Genomic DNA, 25,110 nt, shown 5'->3' on the forward strand with positions numbered 1-25,110 from the left:
CCAGCAACGTACTTGCTGAAAATGGTGAACAAAAAGCCATATAAGTGGCTTACCTTTGTTCATTGACAAAGGTTTATTGAAGCAGAAAGTTGTACTATTGTATGCCCACCTTCGTAACGGTTAGGGAATTTACTTTACAATAAGTTGAGAGTGAACTTAACTTGTGTGCATTTCACCTTGTTCTTTATCGTGGGGGTGCATAACAGATTCCGGCCGTCCTCCTCGCTGAAATCTCTCATGTAAACACCTCCATCGAACAAACTTTCAACCATGATTTTATTATCCTCCACTACAGCTTTCGGAGTTTGTTATTGGAAGGAGAGCGCTTCTTTTATGTGCACACGTCACAACTGGAAGACGTACCGCGACGTAAGGGACTTAGCTCTTCTCCTAGACCTCTTTGGTGTGTATTTACGCGGGAAACGCTAAGGAAGTGGGAGATAGGCCACTTTAATCTGTTGGTTCAACGGATCAACACTCGAGTCTGAAAGCTGATAAAAGAAAAGTTTGCAGGCCGCTGTTCTTCCGTGATTTGTCATTAATCAAGATTAAGAGATGAGCTAATAAGGATTGGGTAATGTATCCGGAACCTCTTCACCTATTATGGTGAGAAGTATCATTGAGTGGCACACATAATCCAATTTTACACCTTCTTTCTGAAAGGCAAAGATTCCCTTAGTAATAAAAACACATTTTTTGTGCTATTTTTCTTTTTAACGCACGATTTTATTATAGGCAGTTCAAAAACACTTTCGTTCTTTCGCTTTTTTCCCACAGCATTTAGAATCGCCTGTAAAACACAACAGTTTGCAGTTGATTTTTACACATGCTGATGGCTCTAACAGTCTAACTGAACGATTGTTCATTGTAACGGGACTTTCGTTGTAATGGAATTTAAGCAATGCAACGGAAATTTACTCAGGATTGAAAATTGATTTCCTTAAAACGGATATTTTGCTGTATTGATATTCATAGTAACAGAATTTCACTGTAAAATTTCTTAGCAACATGGGTATAGTTTAGTTTCTGCAATCTGGTGCCCCAAAGAGTTAAGAGAATACTAATTTCTTCTACTGAAGAAACAAGTAAAAGTTCAAGTGTCAACGGCAAGCTACTTTTATTAAGATCCAATCCAATAGAAAAATCACATTTTAAAAATGTCTTTGGGCACCACTGTGGCACAGAACACTTCCTTCCGTGTTAACTTCGTTCGAACTCAAGAACTAAAAAATATCCGCCCCCCCCCCCCCCAGCACACGGCTAAGCGAACTGCAGGAATCGCTTAAGGTTCATTGCACTAGTATTTTATGAGGATCTCTTTAATGCCGGCACTAACGGAGAAACAAATTTGAATTTCAGCTTTTCTCACACGCAAAGAATGAGCCGAGATTTTCTTTTCGAATCTAATGTTATAAAACGGGAAAGGATTGCAGCAGCGGAAGAAGCAAATTGAGGTAGAGTGGAGTGGAAAAAGTCGTGCGGCACGGGGCGACAATTTTTATCCCCGGTCCCATTAGGCGGGACAGAGACACTCGAAATAGTCTTTAATTAAATTCCGAGCCCGCTTTTAGTGGCGCAGCACTTAGAGATAAGGGCGTAACGCGATTAACGCTCGCCCCGGATAATAGCTGGCCGAAATGGTTTGTTGTTTCTTGTCCGAGATCTTCCTGATGGATCGGGACGCTGTTTTACGGGCGGGTGGCTTTCTCCAGATGGAACGACAATTAATTAATAAGGAGCCAAATGAGGAAGTGTCGTGATTAGGTTGCAGACGAAACAAAGAAACTCTTGCGGTAATTATAAGTAAGAGCAAGACTCCCTAAAAGATTTTTCCGCTCAGCCGCAAAGAGCACAATGATTTCAACCACAGCAGAGTAGGAGCAGAAACAGAATGATGGGTCAATAGAGTACAGTCCAGTCTCGACTTCCGCGAAGGATGCATTTCAAGACCCCTCGTGTAAGTCGAAATTTCGCGTTGTGAAAAAGGGTATGTATACGACGGTTTGATAAACATGAACAATTATTTTAGACACTTGCAAACACCTCTAAAAATGTTTTAAACCATTCTTTAAATATATGTCAATGTTTCTTACTAAAAGAAGAGGATTTATACTGTACTAAAAAAATAAAATTAAAAAAAAACTGCGTTATTCAACATGAAGTACAGTTGTTCACAGCAAAAAAATCAATGATGACACAAACGAAACCAATCTCTAGAACTTCTCCTACAGACGCACAGAGAAAGAAAAAATCCACAACGTAGAAAATAGATTTCTCAGTGTTATGACAGATGCAGTTAAAAACATGATCACAGAGGAAAGATTAGACAGGAAAAACACCAAACCCTAAAACGAACAAAAGAGGAGTACGCTTTTCTAAAACGAATGAGTGACAAGAATATTTCAAACATTAGGAGTCGCACATTAAATGGCAATTTCAGAAAAACATATAAAAAGCGATTTTAAATTAACACTTTAAAAATCCAGAAAGCTCCTTTCGTATATTGAAACGCGCTCTTTAATGTTTTGTGTGGAGCATTCATTCATTAATACAAGCTACAGAGCAAATTTCATAAATGAAAACGACATTTTTACTCATCTAGAAACTTAATTTTAAAATTAGTTTACAAAATTTTAAAAACATAGACGAGCGCAATGCTTTACGAATTTACACATAATTCCTTCAGATAACATTTATTTCTTCACCATTGAGCCTCTTAATGCTTTGACTGAAGAGAGAAATTTTAGCTACTTTCTTTTCCGGAGCGGAGAAGGAAATGCAACACTCATCCACAAAGAGAGTTTTAATATAAATTTCCAACATTTTTACAATTTGAAGCACATACTTCACAAAAGATGAATTTCAACAGCTTAGAAATTGACTTTCATTGTATTAATTTCATTTCCAAAAATATGCATTATGACGAGCTAGGAGTAAAAGATTCGCGGCGCCATTCATTACACAACTGTTTCCCTGAGATCGCCAAATATTTGTTAAATTCAGTTACAAGTTGAAGTAAGCAGCGTTTGAAACGAACAAACAATACATTCTTTCTTTTAACCGATGCTACAAAATAAACGAGTCATTCACACCTCCTATCTCTTTCGGTTGCACGGAAAATGGAAACAATTAAAAATTACCAGAGAGTAGTTTTGCTTCCGAATACAATAATACGAATTACACCTCCTCCTAACATAAGCAGGCTAATCAAAACGCCATTGTTAGTGGATTCCCCTATTAATTTCCAAGTAAATTTGAAATTATTATCGTCTGAAGTCGCAGAAGCTGTTTCGCTTTCGCTGGGCTTAGAAGAGCGAGCTTTTGTTTCTGTTGGCAACATAAAAGGCTTTGTTTCGCTAAAAGAGGAGAACGTTCTATTTGCTCTTGTGGGTTTCCATCTAATTGGGGTAGGCTGTTACGGCTATCGAACGACACTAAAAGGAGGGGAGATTCGGGGGTAAATATTTACATGGATTTACCCGGTCCCCATACAGCCAGACCTAATCGGAAGTAATGTTTTTACAACCTTTATATGATCTTTTGCACGGAGTGGGCGACATATTAAGCACATCACGTAGCTCAAAAAAGAATGAGGTTAAAACATCCACAGACATTTTCAGAGGGGGTAGAGAAAATGCAGATCGATGGGTTAGTACCCATCCTCAACCAATGTAAAAAAAATGGCGATTTTTTTTTTTTTTTTTGAGCAATTACAAACTGTTTATTATCCTCCGGCTCTGATTTTTCAAATTACCATGACGACGGTTGTTTTTTAATATTTATTGAGATAGCGAAATTTTCGTCGTCATCAAAATGTCGCGGTTTTTTCTTTTTCAGGTATTTTTTTCTTAACTTTAGCAGATTTTACTTTTTTGTAAAATTGCGTCTTTTTCAAGAAGTCTTCGTCTAAATACGAAATTTCCCAGATTACTAATTCCCATCATTTAAAATTGATAAGAAATAAAAATGCATAAGTTATATGCTGTAAATAATCATAATGATAAGTGTAATGGTAGATACCGGCCATAAAACCTTTATCTTTATCACCGCATCCTAATCCACATGTTTTTTTTTATGGATATGCCTCGTATTACCTATTGCAGAAAATTACCAGCCATGCAAATTTCTTGTCCATTTCGATTTTATTCCATCTGTAGAAACAAGAAACCAAACGAGTAGGGTCCTATCGCAATTCATAATTGCGAAAAACATAATTTGAATTTAAGACGTCAAAATTCAAATAAATGCTCGATGTTTTTTTATAGTTATCAGTAGTACGATCCTACCACAATTCATTATCTGAAACTGCTCTCTCTCTCTCTTTTGTGTGTGTGTGTGTGTGTGTGTGTGTGTACACGTAAGAAAAAATAAAAGAAGTTGGAAAATTGATGGAAGAGTCTAATAACATCACGTTTAACAAAAAAAAAAAAATAATAATAATACAAAAATTGACATTGAAGGTTGGTACGTTCACCATCGATACATAGAACTAAGCAAATGTTCGAGTTTTGAGAGAAATCGCACACCAAAAAGATGCAAAAGCAGTTGATCAAAATGAAAGTCAAAATGACGCTATTTTTCTCTCAGCGGAGGTCTCTTTTTTTCATCTTTTTGGTACATATTACCCCATTTAGAAAAATCGAGCGCTGTTAGTGATGAAATGAGGCGGAATTGCACTTCTCAGCAAAAGCTGATTCGATTTCGCATTGAAAGAGAAATGGAGCTTTCTTCTTTATTCCTTAGTCTTGCAATTAAGAATTGGGCGCTAGTGAGAAGATGTTATCTAACAAGGAAGAAATATTTCAGAGGGAATCAATATGCAACTCCAGAGGGTCACATCAGCAATTATTTTTGAAAGGAATAAAACGTTCACAACCGCTTTTGCGAAGGAAAGAATAATAAACTACCTTTTCGAGGGACGTATTACTGTCGAAAAGTATTTCTAATTCTGTTCGGAGCATCATGAATCAATACATGCTTCTCTGCGATTTATCGCCTACTTCTGTTTTCCCTTGGTTACGGTTTTTCGGGATTATTGTTTTCTGTTGGTTACGATTTTTCGGAATTACTGTTTTCTGATGGTTACGGTTTTTTCGGAATGACTTTTCTGTTTATAACGGTTTTCCAGAATAACTGTTTTCTGTTGATTACGGTTTTTCGAAATTACTGTTTTCTGTTGGTTATAGTTTTGGGGGATTACTGTTTTCTGTTGTTAGCGGTTTTTCGAAATTACTGTTTTCGGTTGATTACGGGTTTTCGGAATTACTGTTTTCTGTTGGTTACGATTTTTCGGAATTACATTTTAACGAACTATAACCCGTAGAGAGGGCAAGTTGTTTTCAAAAGAGATACACGGAGGCGACGGCAATATAGGACGAACTAACAGAATATCAAAAAGTATTTTGTGCACCATATTTTTATTTTCTCTGTTTCCCTGATCGCCCATTTTCTTTTTTGTGAAAGTTAATTTCGAGTGTAATTTTAAATGCATTAGTCCGATGAGCAATTTATTCAAACCATCAACTGCGGGAATACTTCATGATCTTTTTCTTAAATATTTATCTCAACTGTACTAAATTTCAACATTAACTTTTTCTTGTTAGTATTACAAATGGTAATTTGTTGGCACCGGTATTGGTTTGTCTTGCGGCCTCGCTATTTGGCTTCATACTTGGCAGGTACTATTTAGAAATTATATAATGCCTTAAAAATTTGCATAGAGGAAAAGCATAAATATGTTTCATGAATTGAAAGATATTTTCAGATATTTTCAAAATTATAATTGTAAAGAATTTTGAAAAGAAAGCGAAAACGAATAAAAGAAACCAACAAGATCAAATTTAGTCAAGTTTATCGCAAATTTCAAATTAAAGGGCTAATAAAAAGCTAACACAAACCTCTCTTGCTCAAGAGAAAACGATATTAATATTGGAAAAATATTGTTTCTTGGAAAGAAATTACAACTAGCTTTAAATTAAAAAAAGTGTAACACACACACACACACACACAAAAGGGTTTATCCAAAAATGACATGCAACAGACCGAATTATTTGAAGATGAAGGACTTCTAGATAATTAGAGGAGGTTATTAATTCACGCAGGTCGGTGGTACTGTTAAGAAAGTATTTTCAACTGCAGGAAACTTGAGCACTAAAATAAGCTCCACTCTTAGAGACAATTCACTGGATGAGCTATGTTTTTTGCTATTATTGATTTTTTATTATGACATTTGTTCCTCCATTTTGTGTTTGTTCACAATGAGTTTTCGGAAGTAATAAAATTTTTGTACAAAATTATGAAATGTGGCAACGAAACAATATGTTTTCAAGCATTTTTTGATAAATTTCAAATACTGGTATCAATACCGGTATTCCGGTATCACGTTTTAAATACCGAAAACCGGTATTGAATTTTTGGCCAGGAATTGCAATCCCTAGTTGGAAGGTATAGCATTTTTTTGGTCCATGTGCTAGTGTTTCGGAAGCCACTTTAAGCTGTAGATCCCTCAGCGATTCATGTGAACAATTCGTAATCGACCTGTTTAGACAAATACAGGTGCACAAGAAGGTCGGTCGTGGTGTTAGAGTCGAAAGAATATCCAGTAATTATTGGTATTATTCAGGGTTGGGTTTTGGACTGTCCAAAACTGGTTTAGGACAGGACAGGTGGTTTTTACCGTCCAAAACTGTCTAAAACTGTCCAAAAGTGTCCGAAACTGCCCAAAACTGAGATAAAGTTAAAGGGGTGTAATCTAATCAAGTCGTATTGATTGCAACATTCGTAATTCACAAATATAGACATAACCGAGGTTTAATTAATGAGTTTTTTATATTATTTTTTTCTAAAATGTTATTTTAAAAAATATTTTACTTAAAAAAAATTGGCAATAACTACTACATAAAAACTTCCTTATGTAACAGTTGGTAGAGTTATAACAGGAAATTCACAACACTACCAAGACTACTAATTTCAGTACCATTTATAATTGAAAGGAATATTATTAAATGTGCAATATTTAGGTGAAAAAAAAGCTTAATTTTTTAAATGATTTTTGCAAATAAGTTTTACATCATGTTTTAACGAAAATTACTTTTTAAATCATAGATTAAAAACAAGAAATTGATGATTAAACACTTATATTGTAAAACTTGTGTTACTCTTCTTTTTAGTTCATATTTTTTAATACATTCTGAAACAACAAAAAATTGTAACTTATTGCATTTAAGTCAATTATTGCACTGTATTTTGAACACTTTCGTTTGTACACATGCATAAATGTCGAAAAATTTGGATTATGGAGGGAAAAAAAACTCCTGCATACAAATTGAAATTTTTAATGAAGAATTTGATTTCTACATAATTAGATTAAAATCAGCTGCATAAATGAACTAAATATATATTTATACTTGAATGTTCACATTATATAAATATATTAAATAGTCAAAAAAAAATAATTTTGACACATTTTGTTCTGTTTTTGATATTTTCTCACAAAATATAGTTTCTCAAGAAGTAGTTTAGGACACTTTTGGACGCAAGGGCTTTGGACAGAATGATAAAAAACTTGGCAACCCTGCTTTAATTTGCACACATTCATAAACATAGGAAAATTTGGTTGTTATTATCAAAAAAAAAAAAAAAACCACTAATGCGAAGAAATTGAAATTTTGATCAAGAATTTAACTTCAATGACTCTAGAGTCGAATCAGCTGCATAAATAAGTTGAATGTTCTCCATTGGATAAATGTTCAATATAAAAAATTACTTCATTCATTTTTAGATTCATTTTATTCTGTTTTTGATGCTTTCTCACGGAATGCAATTTTCCTTAAAATACAGTTTTGGACACAAGGGTTTTGGACAGGACGGTAAAAACCAGGGTTTTTACCCTGGTTTTTACCGTAGTGTCCAAAACCTTGCCAACCCTGGTACTAATATAGTCTGATGTAGATATATAGGATGTCTAGATGTCTAGATGATATATATAGTCTGCTTTTGGTTCACAACAACTACAGTCTGGTGCAATAACGTTCACGGGGAAAAAAAATAATAATAATGATGAAAAAAAACCATCAAATGCTCAGTTAACGATGAGAAGTCATATTGTTACATGTTAGAAATATTATGTATTATTAAATTTTATCACAAGAATTATTGCATCGAAAAACAGTAACTACTCAATGCTTAGACAACTTATGATTCGGCTATTTGTTCATCAATCACATTAAAAAAAAAAAAAAGTTTTAATATTTTCCTTAGCTGCATGATGCCCTGCTTTCTCATTAAAAGGCGACAATACTATTTTAACTTGCGGTTAAAAAGTTTTGTTTTTGATTTTTTAACAACTTTCTAAAGTAAAAACAGCCAATTGCGATTGAATACTGCCTACACCGAACTTGAAGTAATGAGCATTTCTCACCATTTAATTCAAGGGCTCATGCAAACTCTTTTTGAATATCTCATTTTTTTACTGACGCGCTATTAAAAGGGATTCAGTTCCGAAAATTTTATTACGACGAAACTAAAATATAAAATTGAACAATAATTACTGATGCATAAATATATGTTAAGCAACGATATAATCACGTTAGGCGAGTTCAGTTTTGTTTAATTCATTAATATTTATGCGTCGGATATTTTATTTCTCGAACTAACCCGGTTTGTTCGTAGAAACAATTTTTCGAAAAGGGTTTTCGGAGCATCAGTTGATTAATTAACTTTCTTTCAGTAAACTTACAAAATATCTGTAGACGATATCAAAAATATTCAAGAATAATAGACCAGCAAGAATAAAATCACCAAAAAAAGAAAAGAAAAAGCTCTATAAAAGAGCAGTAACGACATCTCATCTTTTCGTTACTATTCTTAAACCTCTCCGAAATCATTATTCAAAAACGAAAGTGGATGACCCATCTGCAAAAAAATGAAAACAGAGACAAGAGGAAAAAAATCCCCATATCTTTATTGATTGAAAAGAAGAATGTTAAATATCCTTCTTTTAATAAAATGAATGTCTTTACAGATGTCTGGAGCCTTCCGAAAAAAGAAACATTTCATTTTGCTTTGGAAATGTAATGACAGAGTGGTCTGATGCATGATAAATCACGTTTTAGCACGAAACTTTTAAGACTAAAAAAATTTCTTGAAATTTGCAAAAGTAATATATTAAAATTTATTGCAGATGCATCTTCTAATTAGACACTGAATTATGAAGAGAACAAACAGTATCTTCTTTAAAAAAAAAGTCAAAATTAATAAAACATTATCATTGAAAAACAACTTGCTAAATGAATCAAGAAAGAACAAAGGTAAAAAAAAAATTGGATGACAAAGGATCAAGAAAAATAATTTTTTGTTGTGTACAACAAAGAGAGAGAGAGAGAAAAGATTTCAAAATGCAAACTATTTTTGTCTCTTCATTTAAAATTGAAAATGCAAAATGGGAAGGTAAATTATCTTTTTTAAAATTTTCAAATACAATCAAAAATGTTTCTCAAGTACCATAATTACAACGGACAGAGACAACTAGTTAAATTCCAACTATTAAAATGCACCAGTAAAACTTTTTTAACAGCGTGTTTGCAACGTGGCAGAAGTCGGAACTTCAAACAAAAGATGTAGAAATCCGTCAGATCAAGGTTCCCAAATTTTTCATCCTATTCGTGGCACCCTAGTTCATCTATATTATGTACATATGTTACTGTGAAAGTCCAAAATCTTTTCAATGTCGACAATAGCCGGTGAATATCAACACTCCCATACCAAAGGCATCGGCGAAAGAACGAATATTTTCGGTGAATCATCGGTGAAAGTCTATATTTTCCAATTTTGTTCTTTTACGGCGAAATATATAGATACCATCGACACTTCGCGGCACTCTTTTGCGTCTCCTTGCGACACCCTAGGATGCCGCGGCACCCACTATGGGACGCCACGCGTTAGATGCGTTTACTTTTTTTTTTGACTTGAGCACTCATACGTTTGCATTTGTAAACCTCAAGTTCAAATTTTCAAGCATTATATATGAGGTAGTGAGAAGCAAAGGGATGCAAGTGGCAAAATTAAAAATTTGGAGATAACCAGTAAACATGGTAGGTGAACCTCTCCTCTGTCTTGGGGCAAGAGATGGTACTAGTGGACTTGGTAGGTGCTGCTGTATGTAAGAAATTATATGCTCCACGCGGTTACATTGTGTAACACTTGACAGGGATCCCAAGATTAACAACTGGGATCTCCATAATTGCGTAATGGGGCTTTCCGCGATTGCCTACTGCGCAGATGCATGAGAGCGCCCGAGTTCATATGGCTATAGACAGTCGTGAAGGCATGACTGGAAAAAACCTCCTGACCGAATAGCGGGATAACTTTATGGCATATCTTTTGACCGCTATTCGGGAAAAGGGGCTAATTGGCTTCCCATCATGTATATTGTGTCAATGAGTAGAAAAATAAATTAGTTTGTGTGTGTTGTGGACATGGTCTCTGCAATTCTCTCCATCTCTCCAAAAGTTGATTTATGGAAGGTGTGATTAAAAAGTGGGGAAAATCCTCTTCTTCACTGTACAGCATGATTTAGAAAAAAAATTCATTGAAAGCCTACCTAGGCTTTCATTAAATTTTTTCAAGGCTACCGTAATTTTTATAGTCGTTTTACTCAAAACTTGAAAATGTCCACTTACATCCCTTTGCTTCTCACTGCCTCATATATACTCAAGATTTGTGCCGCATCGAATACTCGGCATGAACTCGGTCGATCAATACCCAAACAGTAGTAGTTAAAAGTACCTAAATCTATAAATAAAGAATTTCTGATTGAAGAAAAAAAAAAAACATTCAATCAAATTTATGATATGCAGTCATTTACAACCCAGGACTCATGAAATATGACTACATCGTGCGGAAAAGTAAATAACTCCATAGGTAAAATGTAGTGCAAAATTTAGCTTATGTATTTGTAGTTTCTACCAACTGCTTTAAAGAGATTTTTTGAAGATAATTAAATCTAATATTATTCTCTTTATACTTCACGCTGTACACATGAATGGGGTATCTGTACAGGTGTGCAGCCAATACTTTATTCCTTTTATTCGAATTTTGTGTAAGCTTCTAAAAGCTGAAGTGAAAATATGGTGTAAAGTCAGAAAGCGTAAAGCTTTTAAACTAAATATACTAACTGTATGAATTTTCACAACAAAACAAATTCAATCATGATTGGCGGGTTTCTATCACCAGAATGAAATAATCGATTGTTAAATTAGTTTTAATTTCATTACGCATTATTACAATCGAGTATGTTCCCACTTGGTTATTTGTTTCTTTTACAACTTATAATAAGCAGTAGCGACAAAATTATACCCTAGCCATCTCACTTTAACAATGCACAATGATTTAACGAGGAAACCCACAACCAATTCGAGTAGAGAATAATTTGAACTTTTATAATCACACCTTCCAAAGCACTTCAGAAACAATAGAAGCCCGAAAAATAATCCACGCAACTACAAGGATTCCAGAAACTACACCTCGAGCGGCTCTTCAAGAATCCGCTGAAACAGCGTACCGCCAAAAACAAATGAAGTTACCAAAAAGCGCGCAAATAGTCACGACTTCTAGATTTAATTGTTCTAACTGCACACTTGATGAGTTTTTTCTTCTTTTTTTTCTTGTTTTCCTCTCCTTTCTTCTCTTTTTCAGTAGCGGCTTTTGTTAAAAGTGTTCGGAAACAATAGCAGGCAAACAATTGATCGAAGAACGGAACCAGCCTCCAGAGATGCCACTTATTTTAAGAACAATACAGGAATTTCGAACAAGAACTCAATGTTCGGATTGTAACAAGAATTTTCTCAAAACTGCGCACATGCTTTAAATGCAGATGGATAAAAAAAAATAAATTGTCGATTTGGGTAGCGAATTTTAAACAAAAGCGTAAATAAGCGAATTAAAACAGAAGATGTATGCAGTAGGAGCTAATTAAATATCAGTATATTGAAAAACGACGCTAATTGCAACAAGTTTCACAATGAATTTTTTTTTTCCCACAAACAGAAAAACAAAGAAATTTAGCGATTATTTACTTGGATATGTGTTTGTGTTTCAAAGTTAAATACATTAACTGTTTCGAGTGAAAGAATATTGGGGCTAAATCTCTTCGTAGAATTCAAAATCACTGTTGGATGGCAGTATTTAACCTTTTGACTAAAAAAAGAAGAGCGAATCACATGGTTTCAAAGCTAGGTATAATAACCCAAACCACAAAAACCTCAAGAGAAGCATGAAAAGTATTTTATGCCTCTATAAAACATTTTGCAAATTTGAATTTGTTTTAAGTCACAATGCATTAGATAGTAAGTTGCGATGGAAAAAATAACTATTAATTTAAACTATCACTTTCTTCTAAATATTATCCAACTTTTATTTATTTAACTTTAATTCATTGAATGAACATAAGCGAAATGAGTATTTTTAAGGTACTTGCCATTCTAAAAATTCTTCCTAGATTCAATATATAGCATAACTTTAATTTTATTTCTCTAATTTTCTTACGAAACGTGATATTGGTTTAATTTCGTCCTTCTTAAAAATCGTTTAAAAAGGCTTCAAAAATCAGTATTTTTTACATTTATTATTAAGTATACAGCTCATTTTATCAAGTTCCACTACATGAAAAACATAAGATCAACTTTGTCACGCGTTTGTTCTGCGAAAGTGAATTGTAAATCTATCTGTGGATTATTGTAAATATGACAATAAAAAGTGAAAACTAAAGTAACTGGCAAGACGTAAGATCTCTTACCTTTTTGAGATGTCCAGTGGAAGTTCCAAGGAAAGTAACTGTGTAATCGTGCGTGGAGGTAGCAGCCACTGCTGTCAACAGGATACCAGAGAACCGCAGGACAGGAGAAGCCTCCACAGGCATGCTGCCTCCTAAAGGTGTATTCACGTCCATGCCGCAGAATTCGTCGTTGATTTGAAGTTGCTGTAAGAGGAATAATATATCAGCAAGATCGATGAGGTACGTTGATGATCAACTTTTTGTTTCTTATTTTGCAAGAGAGTAGTTCGCGAGGTTGTTTATAAAGTGAAAAATGTCTACCCATTCCAATTAAACAAGATTCGACAACACACACTAACACACAAAAGGAAAAACTAAAACGAATAACCACAAGAAAATGCAAACTATCTTCGCTAGTTTTCGACCATCGACATTCGATGGTGGAATCGGATTTTTTTGTAATTTTACTTTTGAAATTGATTTCTCAACAATTCTATGAGCCAAAAATAGGGACAAACTTAGTGAAATCATTTCTCTTCTAAAACAAGCACATGAAACAAACAGCACGAAAATTAAGTATCACACAGTACAGTAGCGCAGACGGAACTTTTCTTTTTGGGGAAGAGGGAGAAAATTACTTGGAGATCAAAGTCCTATTTACCCTTGACAAAAACACCCATTATAATTTGAAACCACACGCACGGTAAATTTTCTTTTTGGCAAATTTGAAAACAATAGACACTAAACTTTCTTTCTTTCCAATGGGGGGGGGGGGGCGTAACTGCCTCCTCACTTTCAAAAGTAAAGGGGCCTTACCCCATCACAGAGTTAAAAATTAATGATCGATTGAACAATTAGTTTTATAGGGTAGATTGATTCATTTGACGAAAATAAAACTAAAAATCCCTAAGAGAAATAAACTTTTCTCATCTTATTCCATAAAAATTGAACTTTTTAATGGAATGGAAAGTCGACGGGGGTCATCCGTCCCGATTTTCGATGCCATATTCCACATTTTCAAAAGTTATTTAATTCATAATACTAAAAGCCAGTTATTTAGGCCAAAAGAGGGGAAAAAAGAGGCTTCTGGGGCCACGCTCCTAACCTTCACCCTTCTTTTGACCACATACTTTTTTGGTGCACCAGCCGCCGATGGCTTTAGCCTTTTGGTGTTCCCATTAAGGTGTGCGTGTCGATGGCAAAGATAACGCCCAATTTTCTTCCGAAAGGCGAAAATCTGAGCTTTCAAGATGCGAAACTGCACTAGGAATTTAAGCTTGTCGAGAGTGCTCACGATGCGAAATTGCATTAGAAATTGCTTTTGTCGAGAGTTAATTCACCGAAAAACGAATATTTCCAGAGATGTTTTACATGCCGCACAATCATACGATTTGAGCGCTGTCGATTTTCTGCCCCTAGTAAACTTATCGACTGGTCTCTTGAACAGTGGATCAAAGGCGTACGAAACTAACACCTCACCACTACGCCATCCAGCCGACTCAGACACTGAAATCGGATGTTTTTTTACACGATTTGATCTTAAATAGAAGAAAAGCTCTTTAGCCAGTTCCAAAACAAACCCTAATTCTTTTAATTTATTCGTAACTCAAACTCGGCACTTGTCTATTCCTAACTCCAAAAAAATAAATAAATAAATAATAATAAGCAAAATAATCTTTTGATCATTACTCCCATCCATCATTCTGTATAAGATGTAGATTTCAAGTTACGGAAGTAAAATTTAACCACCTTGATTTCCGAAAAGAAAATAAACGCTTCTATCAAACAAGTCCTAATTATAAAGAACGATAATTAAGAGAAAACACAAAAAACAGAATGCTGATGAAACATCTGAAGCAACGAAGGAACATTTAGAAAAAAAAAAAGCCATTTGGGCAGCAATCATAATTCTAACGAAGTCACTTCGCAAATCCATTTTCTTTTTTCCACAATCAATATTGATTATCAATATTTCAATACTACCGCAAGACTTCATTAGCAATTTGATATTGGTTAAAGTAAAAAACCAAGAAAATATCGATAAATTATTCTGAAAATGAAAAGCTCTCGAAGAAAAACATTTCCTTCATTTTCTTAAGAAGTTTATGAAAATTAAGCAAACAAACTAAGGAAATTCGAACGCATTTGTTAACCTGTAACTCAATGACAAAGAGGCGCGGAGTAGAAGATATTTAAAATAAAGGAAAATGAAATGTTCATTAGTGGAAATAGGTATCAATCACAACATTTCAGTTAAATAAAAAAAAAAAGAAAAGAAAAAGTAAAAACAGCTTTAAATGATGTACATTTCGAAGTTATAGCACTAGTCAAATACATATGAGGCAGGGAGAAGCAAAGAGATGTAAGCGGCAAAATTAAAAACTTGGAGTTAACCAGTAAAAATGGAAGGTGAACCTCTCCTCTGCTTTGGGGCAAGAAATACAGTTGGCTCTCTGTTTAACGACTTTCAAGGGACCACAAAAAATTGTCCTTAAGTAGAAAGTGCTCTTAAATAGAATGCTTTTAACACTATTAGTGGACCATCTGTTACCAGAAAAAACCGTCGTTAAATAGAGAAAGTCGTTAAATAGAGCGTCGTTAAACAGAGAGTCAACTGTAGTACTGGTAGCCCTGGTCGTGCTGCTATACAGCATGATTTAGAAAAAAATTCAATGAAAGCCTGCAACTATAGGACCGCAACTTGAAACGTGCTCTACTCAAATCTTGAAAATATCCACTTACATCCCTTTCCTTAGCACTGCTTTATATAACTTTTGGCCAAAAAATAAGTATACTTTTGTTGTTTTACGTAATAACTTTAGAACGAGTCGCGTATCAAGGCGAGTCTCACGAGAAAATGCTAATAAATCAGTATAAATTCATTTACATTCAAAAACAGCGCAGGCATTACAGAATCAATGATGTTTTTGTTGTCTTGTCTATGGAAGTGCAATGAGGTCTAAATGTTTTCAAAAATTTGGAGGATAGATTTTGCAAGTTCTGATGCATGAAGATTGATGCATGTACTACAAAAGTTCGAGGATAATTTGTATAAAACCTTACCCTGAATAGTTCACATCACCGAAGCACGTCCACCTTCAAAATAGTCGTCTTGAGCGACTATGCATTTCTGCCAACGTTCGTATAGCTTTTGAAAGTACTCCTGGAAGCCATTTTTCGCAACCTCCTGCGATGCAGCTTTAACTTTATCGTGGTGAAGAAGGTGACTTCCATGTTGGGGATGCACGCTTCGATTGGATGTCAAACAAATAACAACACGTTTCGTCGGACTTAGCACCAGTGTGACTTTTAGCTATTCCCAACAGCTATAAAACAATTGCAGGGACGCTGATTTCTTTCGTCATATGACATTAAATTAAAGCTGCATCGCAGGATGCTTTACAAGAGGTTGCGAAAAATTGCTTCCAGGATGGCTTCCAGGAGTGTTTCCAGGAGTGTTATTCGAACGTTGGCATAAGTGCATAGTCGCTCAATGTGACTATTTTGAAAGTGGATGTGCTCCGGTGATGTGAACTATTCAGAGTAAGGTTTTATACAACTTGTCGCTGAACTTTTGGATCGTACTACGTATAGGAATGTTCTCTGGTGGCGAGCCAAGCCTAAAAAGTGTAGCAGACCCCGAAGTGGTTTTTCGGAGAGAAAAAAGTAGGAAATAAGGAATCAAAAATCAAAAAAGTAGGGAAAAATAACTTTAAAAAGTAGGAAAAATAGGAAAAGATATGATTGCACACGCCAAGAGGAACCAAATTTAAACGTAAATTTCATTTCCAGAAGAAAAGAAAAGCTTAATAACATAATATACAAATAATATTTAAGATAATATACAAATACAACAGATATGATAACACACACATACGTCAAGGGGAAGCAGTCAAATTTAAGATAAATTTTATTGGAAGGAGAACAGATATTTATCTTGTAACACCTTAATAACATGCAGAAACTAGGTAAAGAAAAATGGAAATGTATTTTTCTATTAAACTTTTAAGCTAAATATACAGATACATTTGAATATTTATTAACCTAGTTTTCGCATATTATTTAGTTTTCATGAGCGGCAAGCAGGTCTTTAGCATGCCCGAAAAGGTTTACAGTGGGCTCATGCAAGTATGTTTGATTCATGTCGGTCAGGTTTTCACACAAAATAAAAAATAAGATCAGATACTTTTTTTACAACCTCTATAATATAAATACATAAATGGAGAAAATAATTTGGTTTGGTTTGTATTGATTTTTAGAGCAATCACGTTGTTTATTGTTCTCATTTGACTATTTTGAATTCCTATGATTTTATTTTCCCACCGCCTCCCTCTGCAGCACCACCGTCGACCGGTCCCTCCCGATGTTGCTCCCCTTGCGAGCAAAGCCTCCAAGTTCTGGAGGGACGCTCTGGAAGGAACCTTTCTAGAAGGACTTTTTTCACATTTATGAATGAAAGAAGTTAGTTTCCGCAATTTTTTTTTAAGTGATTAGTTGTGGCAAATTTTTGTTATCTGTTGCTTTTATTCAGTACTAACGTCGATAAAATTTGCATAGGTTTTTCCTTTTTTGCTTTCTTACGTTCCTTTTAAGGTTTTACATTGTATTTTTGTTTGAAACAAGCTCCATTTTACTGTAATGGCTTTTCCCGCACTTTTCGAACAGTCCGCCGTTTACTGCAATTAAAACTTCATTCTAATTAACGGGTAGATAATATATAATTGTATCAGAATGTGTCAGTATCTATTTCTAATATTGTTTTATTAAAACAGTAGGACAAAAATCGACGCAATAAAGAGAAAAGTCGACCGTAAGTGTCGCATCGGCAAAAAAGTCGCACTTCCGAAAATTCAGCTTTTAAACACGCTAACGGCGCTGCGTTTCTTCCAGAAATTACTATTCAGTCAATGATATGCTCACTATCTGCTCAATTCCTTTTTCCTTTTGAAAAAAAAAAACATGCAGAAAATTATCGGTGAGGCATAGGAAATATAAGGATCAATGCACAGACGTGCTATACTAACAAAAGGGAAAAGTAGGAAAAAAAGGAAAAAGTAGGAAAAAAAGGAGTGGGCTTCAAAAAGTAGGAAAAAGTAGGAAAATAAGGAACTCTTTGGGGTCTGGTGTAGCTAGGATAGCTTGACAATTGAAAAAATTATCAAAAATAGCGCTTTAAAAAAAAAAAAATCAATATCCATAAAATTGGTTGAGTATCCACTCAATCATGCTAATTAAGCCCTTAAATGCCCAAAAATTAAAAGGAAAGAATTCCATAAATGTTTACTCAGACTTCAAACACTGGCATTTTCGAGCCCAAGACGTAACTTCCACGCCGTAGTGTCAGGTGGAGTCGGAAGAGGATAAGATCGGAATCCATCCATTTCTATATCGGGAAGAGATAGAAAAGAAAAACACAAGAGACGTGAGCGTCGTTCAAAACCCCGTTCCGAGAGAGTCGTTCGGAATCTGATCACGATTCGTATTGCGAGCCATTCCTCGGTGGAGGAGATTCGCTCTTCTTCAGGATACAGTTACTCCAGATATGGAAGCCCAGACAACCACGTTGCCAGATTATCATATTTTCTCTTCCCCCATCTCTCCAATGGAGCATTACGGGGCAACAGAGAAACTGATTAATCGATTCCGGGGCAAGTTTTGTTGTTCTCGCGAAAATTTTCGGGTTTTTTTTTTATACCAGAGAGAGGATATGAAGGCTCGATAAAAGTTAGTACTGCTATCCAAAACTAAGTCTCCATCAATTGGTATCTTAGGTCACAGCATTTAATGATTCGACTTATCTGTACAGCTGCCGCTAGCCTTGTTAGTAGTAGAGAAGTAAGTGGAGAGGTCCTGGGTTCGAATTCCGATTCGAGAATGGATGTACTTTCTCTCTCATGACCTATTCTTGTACTTTCTTTGTGTGAATGTGTTGAGATATGAATGGTTGAATACCGTACAAACGGGTCCTTTTGGCACGTATGTGCTGTTAACTCTGAGTTAAGGTACAGTTGGAAAAGTGAAGCAAAGTACCCGAAATTGCCGGCGTAGCTGGCACAAGACAACAACATCTGTACAGCTAAATCTGGTTGAATCTATTTACTATTACTAGTAGAATACAGTTGAACCTCGATAGCTCGAAGCTTATAACTCGAATATTCCTTTATCTCGAAGTTTTCATTGGGTTCCAAAATCTCTTGAAACTGTTGTGAAAACTTCCCATAACTCGAACAACCGATGACTCGAACGTTTTAGCCGGTCTTTTGGGACTTCGAGCTATCGAGAGTTGACTGTATCAAACTTCTTTTGAATCAGAAATCATTTAAATTGTTTCTATGGGGTATTTGAATGAGAGACGAAACTTGAGATCCCGATCATACCTGTGGTACAGAAGAAAAGAAAAGATATTCGCACACAGAACAAATAACCCCAAGCAATTTGAAATACAAATTACTATCGCGAAGTAATTTCGCGGTACAATAAAAAAAAAAATCCATTCAAATTCAAGAAAAAGGTAATTTCTCTACTTAAAGAATTCCAAAACAGTTAGAAAGAATTCTTCAATTAATGGCTGGTTCCAGACGATACTGAAAACAAGGAAAACTCGGCAACACCTATCTGAGTCAGTCCTCTTTGGAAGGCTTTAAAATCTGTTCCTGGAACGTTCAACTAGTCATTATTTTGCGCAAGACACTTTTCTTCTTCGAGCGCTTTTAACTGGAAGAAAGAATTCTTTTTCAATTATCGATTCCTGCGAAGATCCCTTTTCTCTTGGAACAAATTCCACGATTAACAGATTCCTGTCCCCCGTTTCCTCCTCCCTCCCTCCCGCATGCCTCGAAAAGGTAATTATTCGTGATTTTTAAGGGAGAACTATCTCCCACCCCGACGGAAAACTTTCAAAATAGTCTGCGGGTGGAAACGCTTTTTAAATTATTCGACGCGTTGAAGATGATTGCGACAGGCTGTCGCAAAGTATGGATTCATCTCAAGTGCATTAATATTTCATCAAATTTTCATACTGTTCGAGCTTGTTTCATTGAGTAAAAAATTAAGGACTTTTAAACTTTTAAGCAATAATATTGGAAAAAGTTAATTAACTCTTTAAAAAATCTTTAAATAAATTAAAGATAGAACTATTTGAAGGAGTGAGTACAGAACGAGTTTCGAACAAACTATATCCACGAAGACATATACATTACATTAATTCATAAAAAAAACTTAAATATGAATTTTTTATTTACTTATTTATTTTTACTTCAACTAAAAGCCTTTAGCCTGTGATTCAAAAATCATATCTGCGACTGTCCGGTAAAATGATATTTAATAGTTGAGAACGTCAGAAATCCGAACTAATTGGGAACATACGAGTATGTAGTTCGGATTTTCGAAAATAGCAAAGAAAATATCTTTCAAGAAAATAGTATGCCATTTAATCAAATGAAATAGTTATACAATATGTATGCACATAACATGTAATACAGTACACAACGCTATAATATGTAGTTACATTTTCTAACAAAAAATTACTCTCATTGTTTATTGAACATAAAGGAAAATTCATTTAAGCTTCATGGGGGTGCGTTCGGATTTTCGACGTTTCGGATTATACGTTCTATTGTAACTCACCATTATTTTTAGACATCAAGTAAATCTGTAACATAACTAACAATAAAAAGGTATACTTTAGCCCAGATCTGTCTGCAACCTCCTCTATCGATTATTCGTTAGCAAAGCGTCCTATTTTCTTCAACTCCGCGCAAGACAAAGACCATATCCAAATGCAAACTCTGGTTATAAGTTGAGTCATTCCATACGAAATGAGCAAAATTCGCAAAAAAGTGGTGGCCGCATGGCAACAGATTTTTATGAAATTTGGTATGCAGATTCCTTTTATGCCTATATAAAAATATCTAAAATATTTTTGCTTAAAGTTTATTTGAATAGTTACATGCGATTGAAAATTGGTCACATTGAACAGCATTCTCATAAATGCTAAATGTTGTACTTTTAAAGGCTTGTATCTTATTAACTATTTTATGAAAGCATAAAAGTTATATGTTGTTGCAATCTATGGAGTAGGGTAATTAATCTGATATCAGTAAAATTTTCAAAGTTATTATAGTTAACTTTTAACCGAGTTTCAAAAAAGGGAAAATATTTCAATTTTCTCAAAATTAAGCATTTTATTTTTTAATCTCAATCTTTAAGGAATGCATTAGCTTTGATGAAATTAATACCCAATAATGTGCTAAGTATCATAAAAGAAATACCTTACTTTTGAAGTTGTATTTTAAATCCTCTGTTTTCAAAATCAGTTTTAAACTTAGTGACATTTTGTAAAATGATGATTTTCCCCTTCACATACACACAAAAATTCAAATGAGGGAAAATTCAGATAACTTTAAAGTTTTACAAGAATATAGAGCTGCGTTTCTACAATTTGCTTGAAGAAACTCGAAATTGGTTTTCGATTTCCAAACGTAAAACAAAATTCAGAAAAATAGCATTTTCTTTCTGTTTTATGGGTCAATCCATTACAGGTTCAACGGATGGGTGCGCTCGATCATTTTTAATTTTTTTGAAATTCATATCCCTAAAAGCTGCATATGAAAGTTGTTTAAAACCACTCTTATTTTTTCTCTCAACTGGATCTTTGATTTTTTAGAGGTCATCAAAAGTGATTTTCGTAGTCAAAAATGGGACTTTTAAACCTTCTCATTTTGGCCAAAATCTATTTGAATTACATTTATGACAGTTAATTTAACGCTTTGCTGTTAAAGTGCATAAGTTGATAGTCTTACATGCTGAGTTACGTAGCTGTAAATTAATAATTAAAATAATGGCAACAGGTTAAAGTTCAAGGCCAAATGTAAAAATTTTACTCATTTCAAAGGGGGATAACTCACGACACGGAAACACAAAATGAAATACGACAAAAACTGATCACTGGAACCATGCTAAAAAGAATATGTAACTGTTGCTGTGTGTTTGTGTACCCTTTATAGATTACAGCCTCTCAAAAATCGGAAAAATGACATTTTTAGAACCCTATAAACCAAAACGGGATGGAATTAAAAATAAAATTTCCTAGCCAATTGAATACTCCATTGAAGTACTGTACATGTTATACATATTGTTTTTTGTATTTGTTTTGTAAAAAAGATGCAGATCTTTGAAATTAAGCAATTTTGCTAGTCAATTCATACACTAAAACAGAAATAAATGGTGTGAAAACTTCATGGTACCTTCTTAAATTACATATGTTGTGCCCTTTATAATACATTATACGGAAAAAACATATCTTAATTTTCAAAATAACTATTTTAATTTGATAACTTAGAAATATTTGGACATGAATGAGTAGTTTATACTGTATGGAACCTGTATGGATTGACCCTTATGTGAAATTACGAGAATTCAAAGAACTAGATAAACGACTAAATGATGTAAAAGCGAGTAAAACTAACATTTATTTCAATTTTAAAAAATGTACATTTCAGCATGAACTTCATAAACATGCTTTTGAGAAAATGAATCACGAAAGAAATGATAAGTTTTACTTAACTTATAAAATAAAAAGAAGTAACTAATGAAGTTTTACCTTAGTTCAAGTTACTCTAGTAACAAAAATACGCTGATACCAATGATTAAAATTTAGTAGCATCTAAAAGACACTTCAATAAGTTACGTAAAAAAAAAATTGAGTAAATTTAGAGCTTTCCCTCATCTTCAAAAAAACATCTGAAATAGAGGAAAAAATGAAATTTTTGGAAATGTTCGATTTTTTAAAGTACAATTTCGTCATAAGGAAATTCATAAGCAGTTACTAAATTAGAGCAGATAGTTAGTTATAGATAGTTTTTCAATCTGAATCATTTTTACTGTTATTTTTTCATTAAAAGAGCTAGAAGAGTGATTTAAAATCTGAAGTAAATTGGCAAAATTTCAATCTTTGTTAATATCTCAGATCCAAAAAAATATCCGAATAAATTTTACTTTGCTCTTTTCCAATTGAGATTTGTTTAGAGAATGAGGAAATATTTATTTTTTAAGTGTACGTTTGTAACTTATGAAGTAATCGAGTCACAAACTGGTAGCAATGAACTCTGAAAATTTAGGCTTAGCGTAAGCATCAACTTCTAATTTCAATAACAAAGCAACAAACAGTTTTTAAACTTCCATACTTTGCATTTCCTCATAGATATGCTATGCATGGTTTACCTAAATAAAAATTTTCATTGAAATCTGTGACGTCAGCCACAGCTGATTTGCTCATTTCGCATGGAATGACCCAGTTATAACCATAAGCTATTTTGAGTTCAGTACTGTAAAATATAATGAAATATAAATTACGTTTAAAACTGACCTGGGCTCAAAAACCCTTAAAAGTGCTATATGTACATCGAAGCAAGGGGGGGGGGGATTTTTTATTGAAGTTCCTTAATTTTTTTTTAATTTGGGGAGGAAAAGTGGGGGGGGGGGGGGGAGGGCGAAACAACTCAAAGAAAAATTCCAGTAAAAGCGTTTTGGAAAATAATCATGAACACATACAACTTTTTGACCTTAGATATACATAACACGTGTATCAACGCAAGTCTGTAAATAGTCTATCAGAAGAATTAGACCCGAATTAATTACGGATACAAGAGCGAAAAAGAATTATACTGCAGGATAAGCAACAAATGAATTCTATTTATGGGGAAAAGAGCACAAAACTCTGGTCTGCTCAACGGCATATATCTATTATTGATTACTGCTGGTCGTGAAAAGAAATACACAAAAATAAGCAATTCCTTCCAACAATGCATGGGACAAGCTTGTTTCGCGAACGTAAGAAAAGTAAACGACGCCGTAATAAAATCAAACCAAGGGGTGCGAAGCATTTCGCAAAAGATTCTGCATGAAGATGATTGGTGGTTTTTTTAGTTTCGAAAAAGAAAAAAAATGAAAGAAAATCATAGCAGGATAACTGTTAATAAGATGCGATCTTAAAAATTAGAATTCACTAGTTGGTCGAGGTAAGGTGCTTTAATCAAAAAAAGTTAAAAACACAAATTGCATAGGAAAACATTAGCATGCAAATAAATAAATAAAAGAGCATGAAAATATGAAACATGTTGTGAATTAGGCTCAAGGAGTCTCGACTTTATTAAATGTCACTCTCAGATAATTTTAACGTCTCTTACTCATTTCGAGAACTGAAAATCGGAAATCGCCTCAAAAGTTTAGTCAAGCGTACATTCAAATTTTATTCTTTCAATTAAAATTTTTAAGATCGCGAAAAAGAAAAAAAAAACAATTGGAACTCTTAGAATGTTACATTGGAATTATTTATTTATACAGGAGTTATAAACAGCTTCAGATACATAGAGGACTGCGTACAAAGCGCCTTGCTTCCGGACACATACGGGAAAGATTTACAACACAAAAGGAAATAACACCCAGGGCACCGGTTGGAATCGAACCCACCACCTCTAACTTGGAAAGGGAAGCTTCTACCACAGAGTCACCAAAGCCCCTTACAATTGAATATTTTATTATTATTTTTTTTTTTTTTTTCAAATATAAATTCTAATGTAAAACAATTCACATAATAAGGGGATCTCTTCTTTCCCTACCATCTTCCATTTCATCTTTAGATAGATACTTTTTGTTATAAAATTAATCACTATTACTATTTTGTAGAGACGTACCGAGTAGCACTTTGGCCGAGTAGCCGAGTACCGAGTACTCGGCCTTTCACTACTCGGCCGAGTTATCAAGTACCAATTATGTTTTAAGAAGAACCACCGACACACATGTGATGAATTTTGAACTTATTGGAATAGTAGTATAGACCTCCTTGTCCATATAATAGTTTTTAAAACTAAATTCCTGCTGAAATTTAATTACGCATTATATATACAATTTTGTTTGTGTCAAAAATTTTACAAATAATAATTTTTAAAATTAAAAATAAATAAATAAAAGGTATGATTAACCAAGTTGGAATAAAAACAAATTACAGTAAAATCCCTCTAATGCACACACTAACAGGACAAATTTTTTTGTCTGCAATATAGAGGTGTCTGCAGGACAGGGGTTTAATAATGTTATTTGCATTGGAACTGGGGAATTAAAAATTGTCAGCATAAGAGGGGTGTCCGCCTTTGAGGGGTGTCCGTTAGGAGGGATTTCACTATATACCAATCAATTATAGTTCTTGCCCGCCAAACGTAAATAATTTTTAAAAGCAGATAAAACAAATGTGCAGGAACACTCCAGACACGTGTTTCTGACCCCCCCCCCCATTACAAGGAACGTCTTTTTCAGGGCATAATATGTGAGCTAAAGAATGT

At 34.2% G+C, this 25,110-nt stretch overlaps 1 protein-coding gene across 5 annotated transcripts in view; it reads right to left on the reverse strand.

Annotated features, from left to right (window-relative positions):
• LOC129235288 (plexin A3-like) overlaps window positions 1-25,110 on the reverse strand; it is a 199,116-nt gene that overhangs the window by 153,082 nt on the left and 20,924 nt on the right. For all 5 annotated transcript variants that reach the window (XM_054869014.1, XM_054869013.1, XM_054869012.1 and 2 more), the window contains exon 2: window positions 12,794-12,976. In XM_054869014.1, the coding sequence (XP_054724989.1) occupies window positions 12,794-12,976 (183 nt within the window). The remainder of the gene's footprint in view (window positions 1-12,793; window positions 12,977-25,110) is intronic.

Source organism: Uloborus diversus, chromosome 2 (genome assembly GCF_026930045.1).
Source record: "Uloborus diversus isolate 005 chromosome 2, Udiv.v.3.1, whole genome shotgun sequence".
Lineage (NCBI taxonomy): Eukaryota > Metazoa > Arthropoda > Arachnida > Araneae > Uloboridae > Uloborus > Uloborus diversus.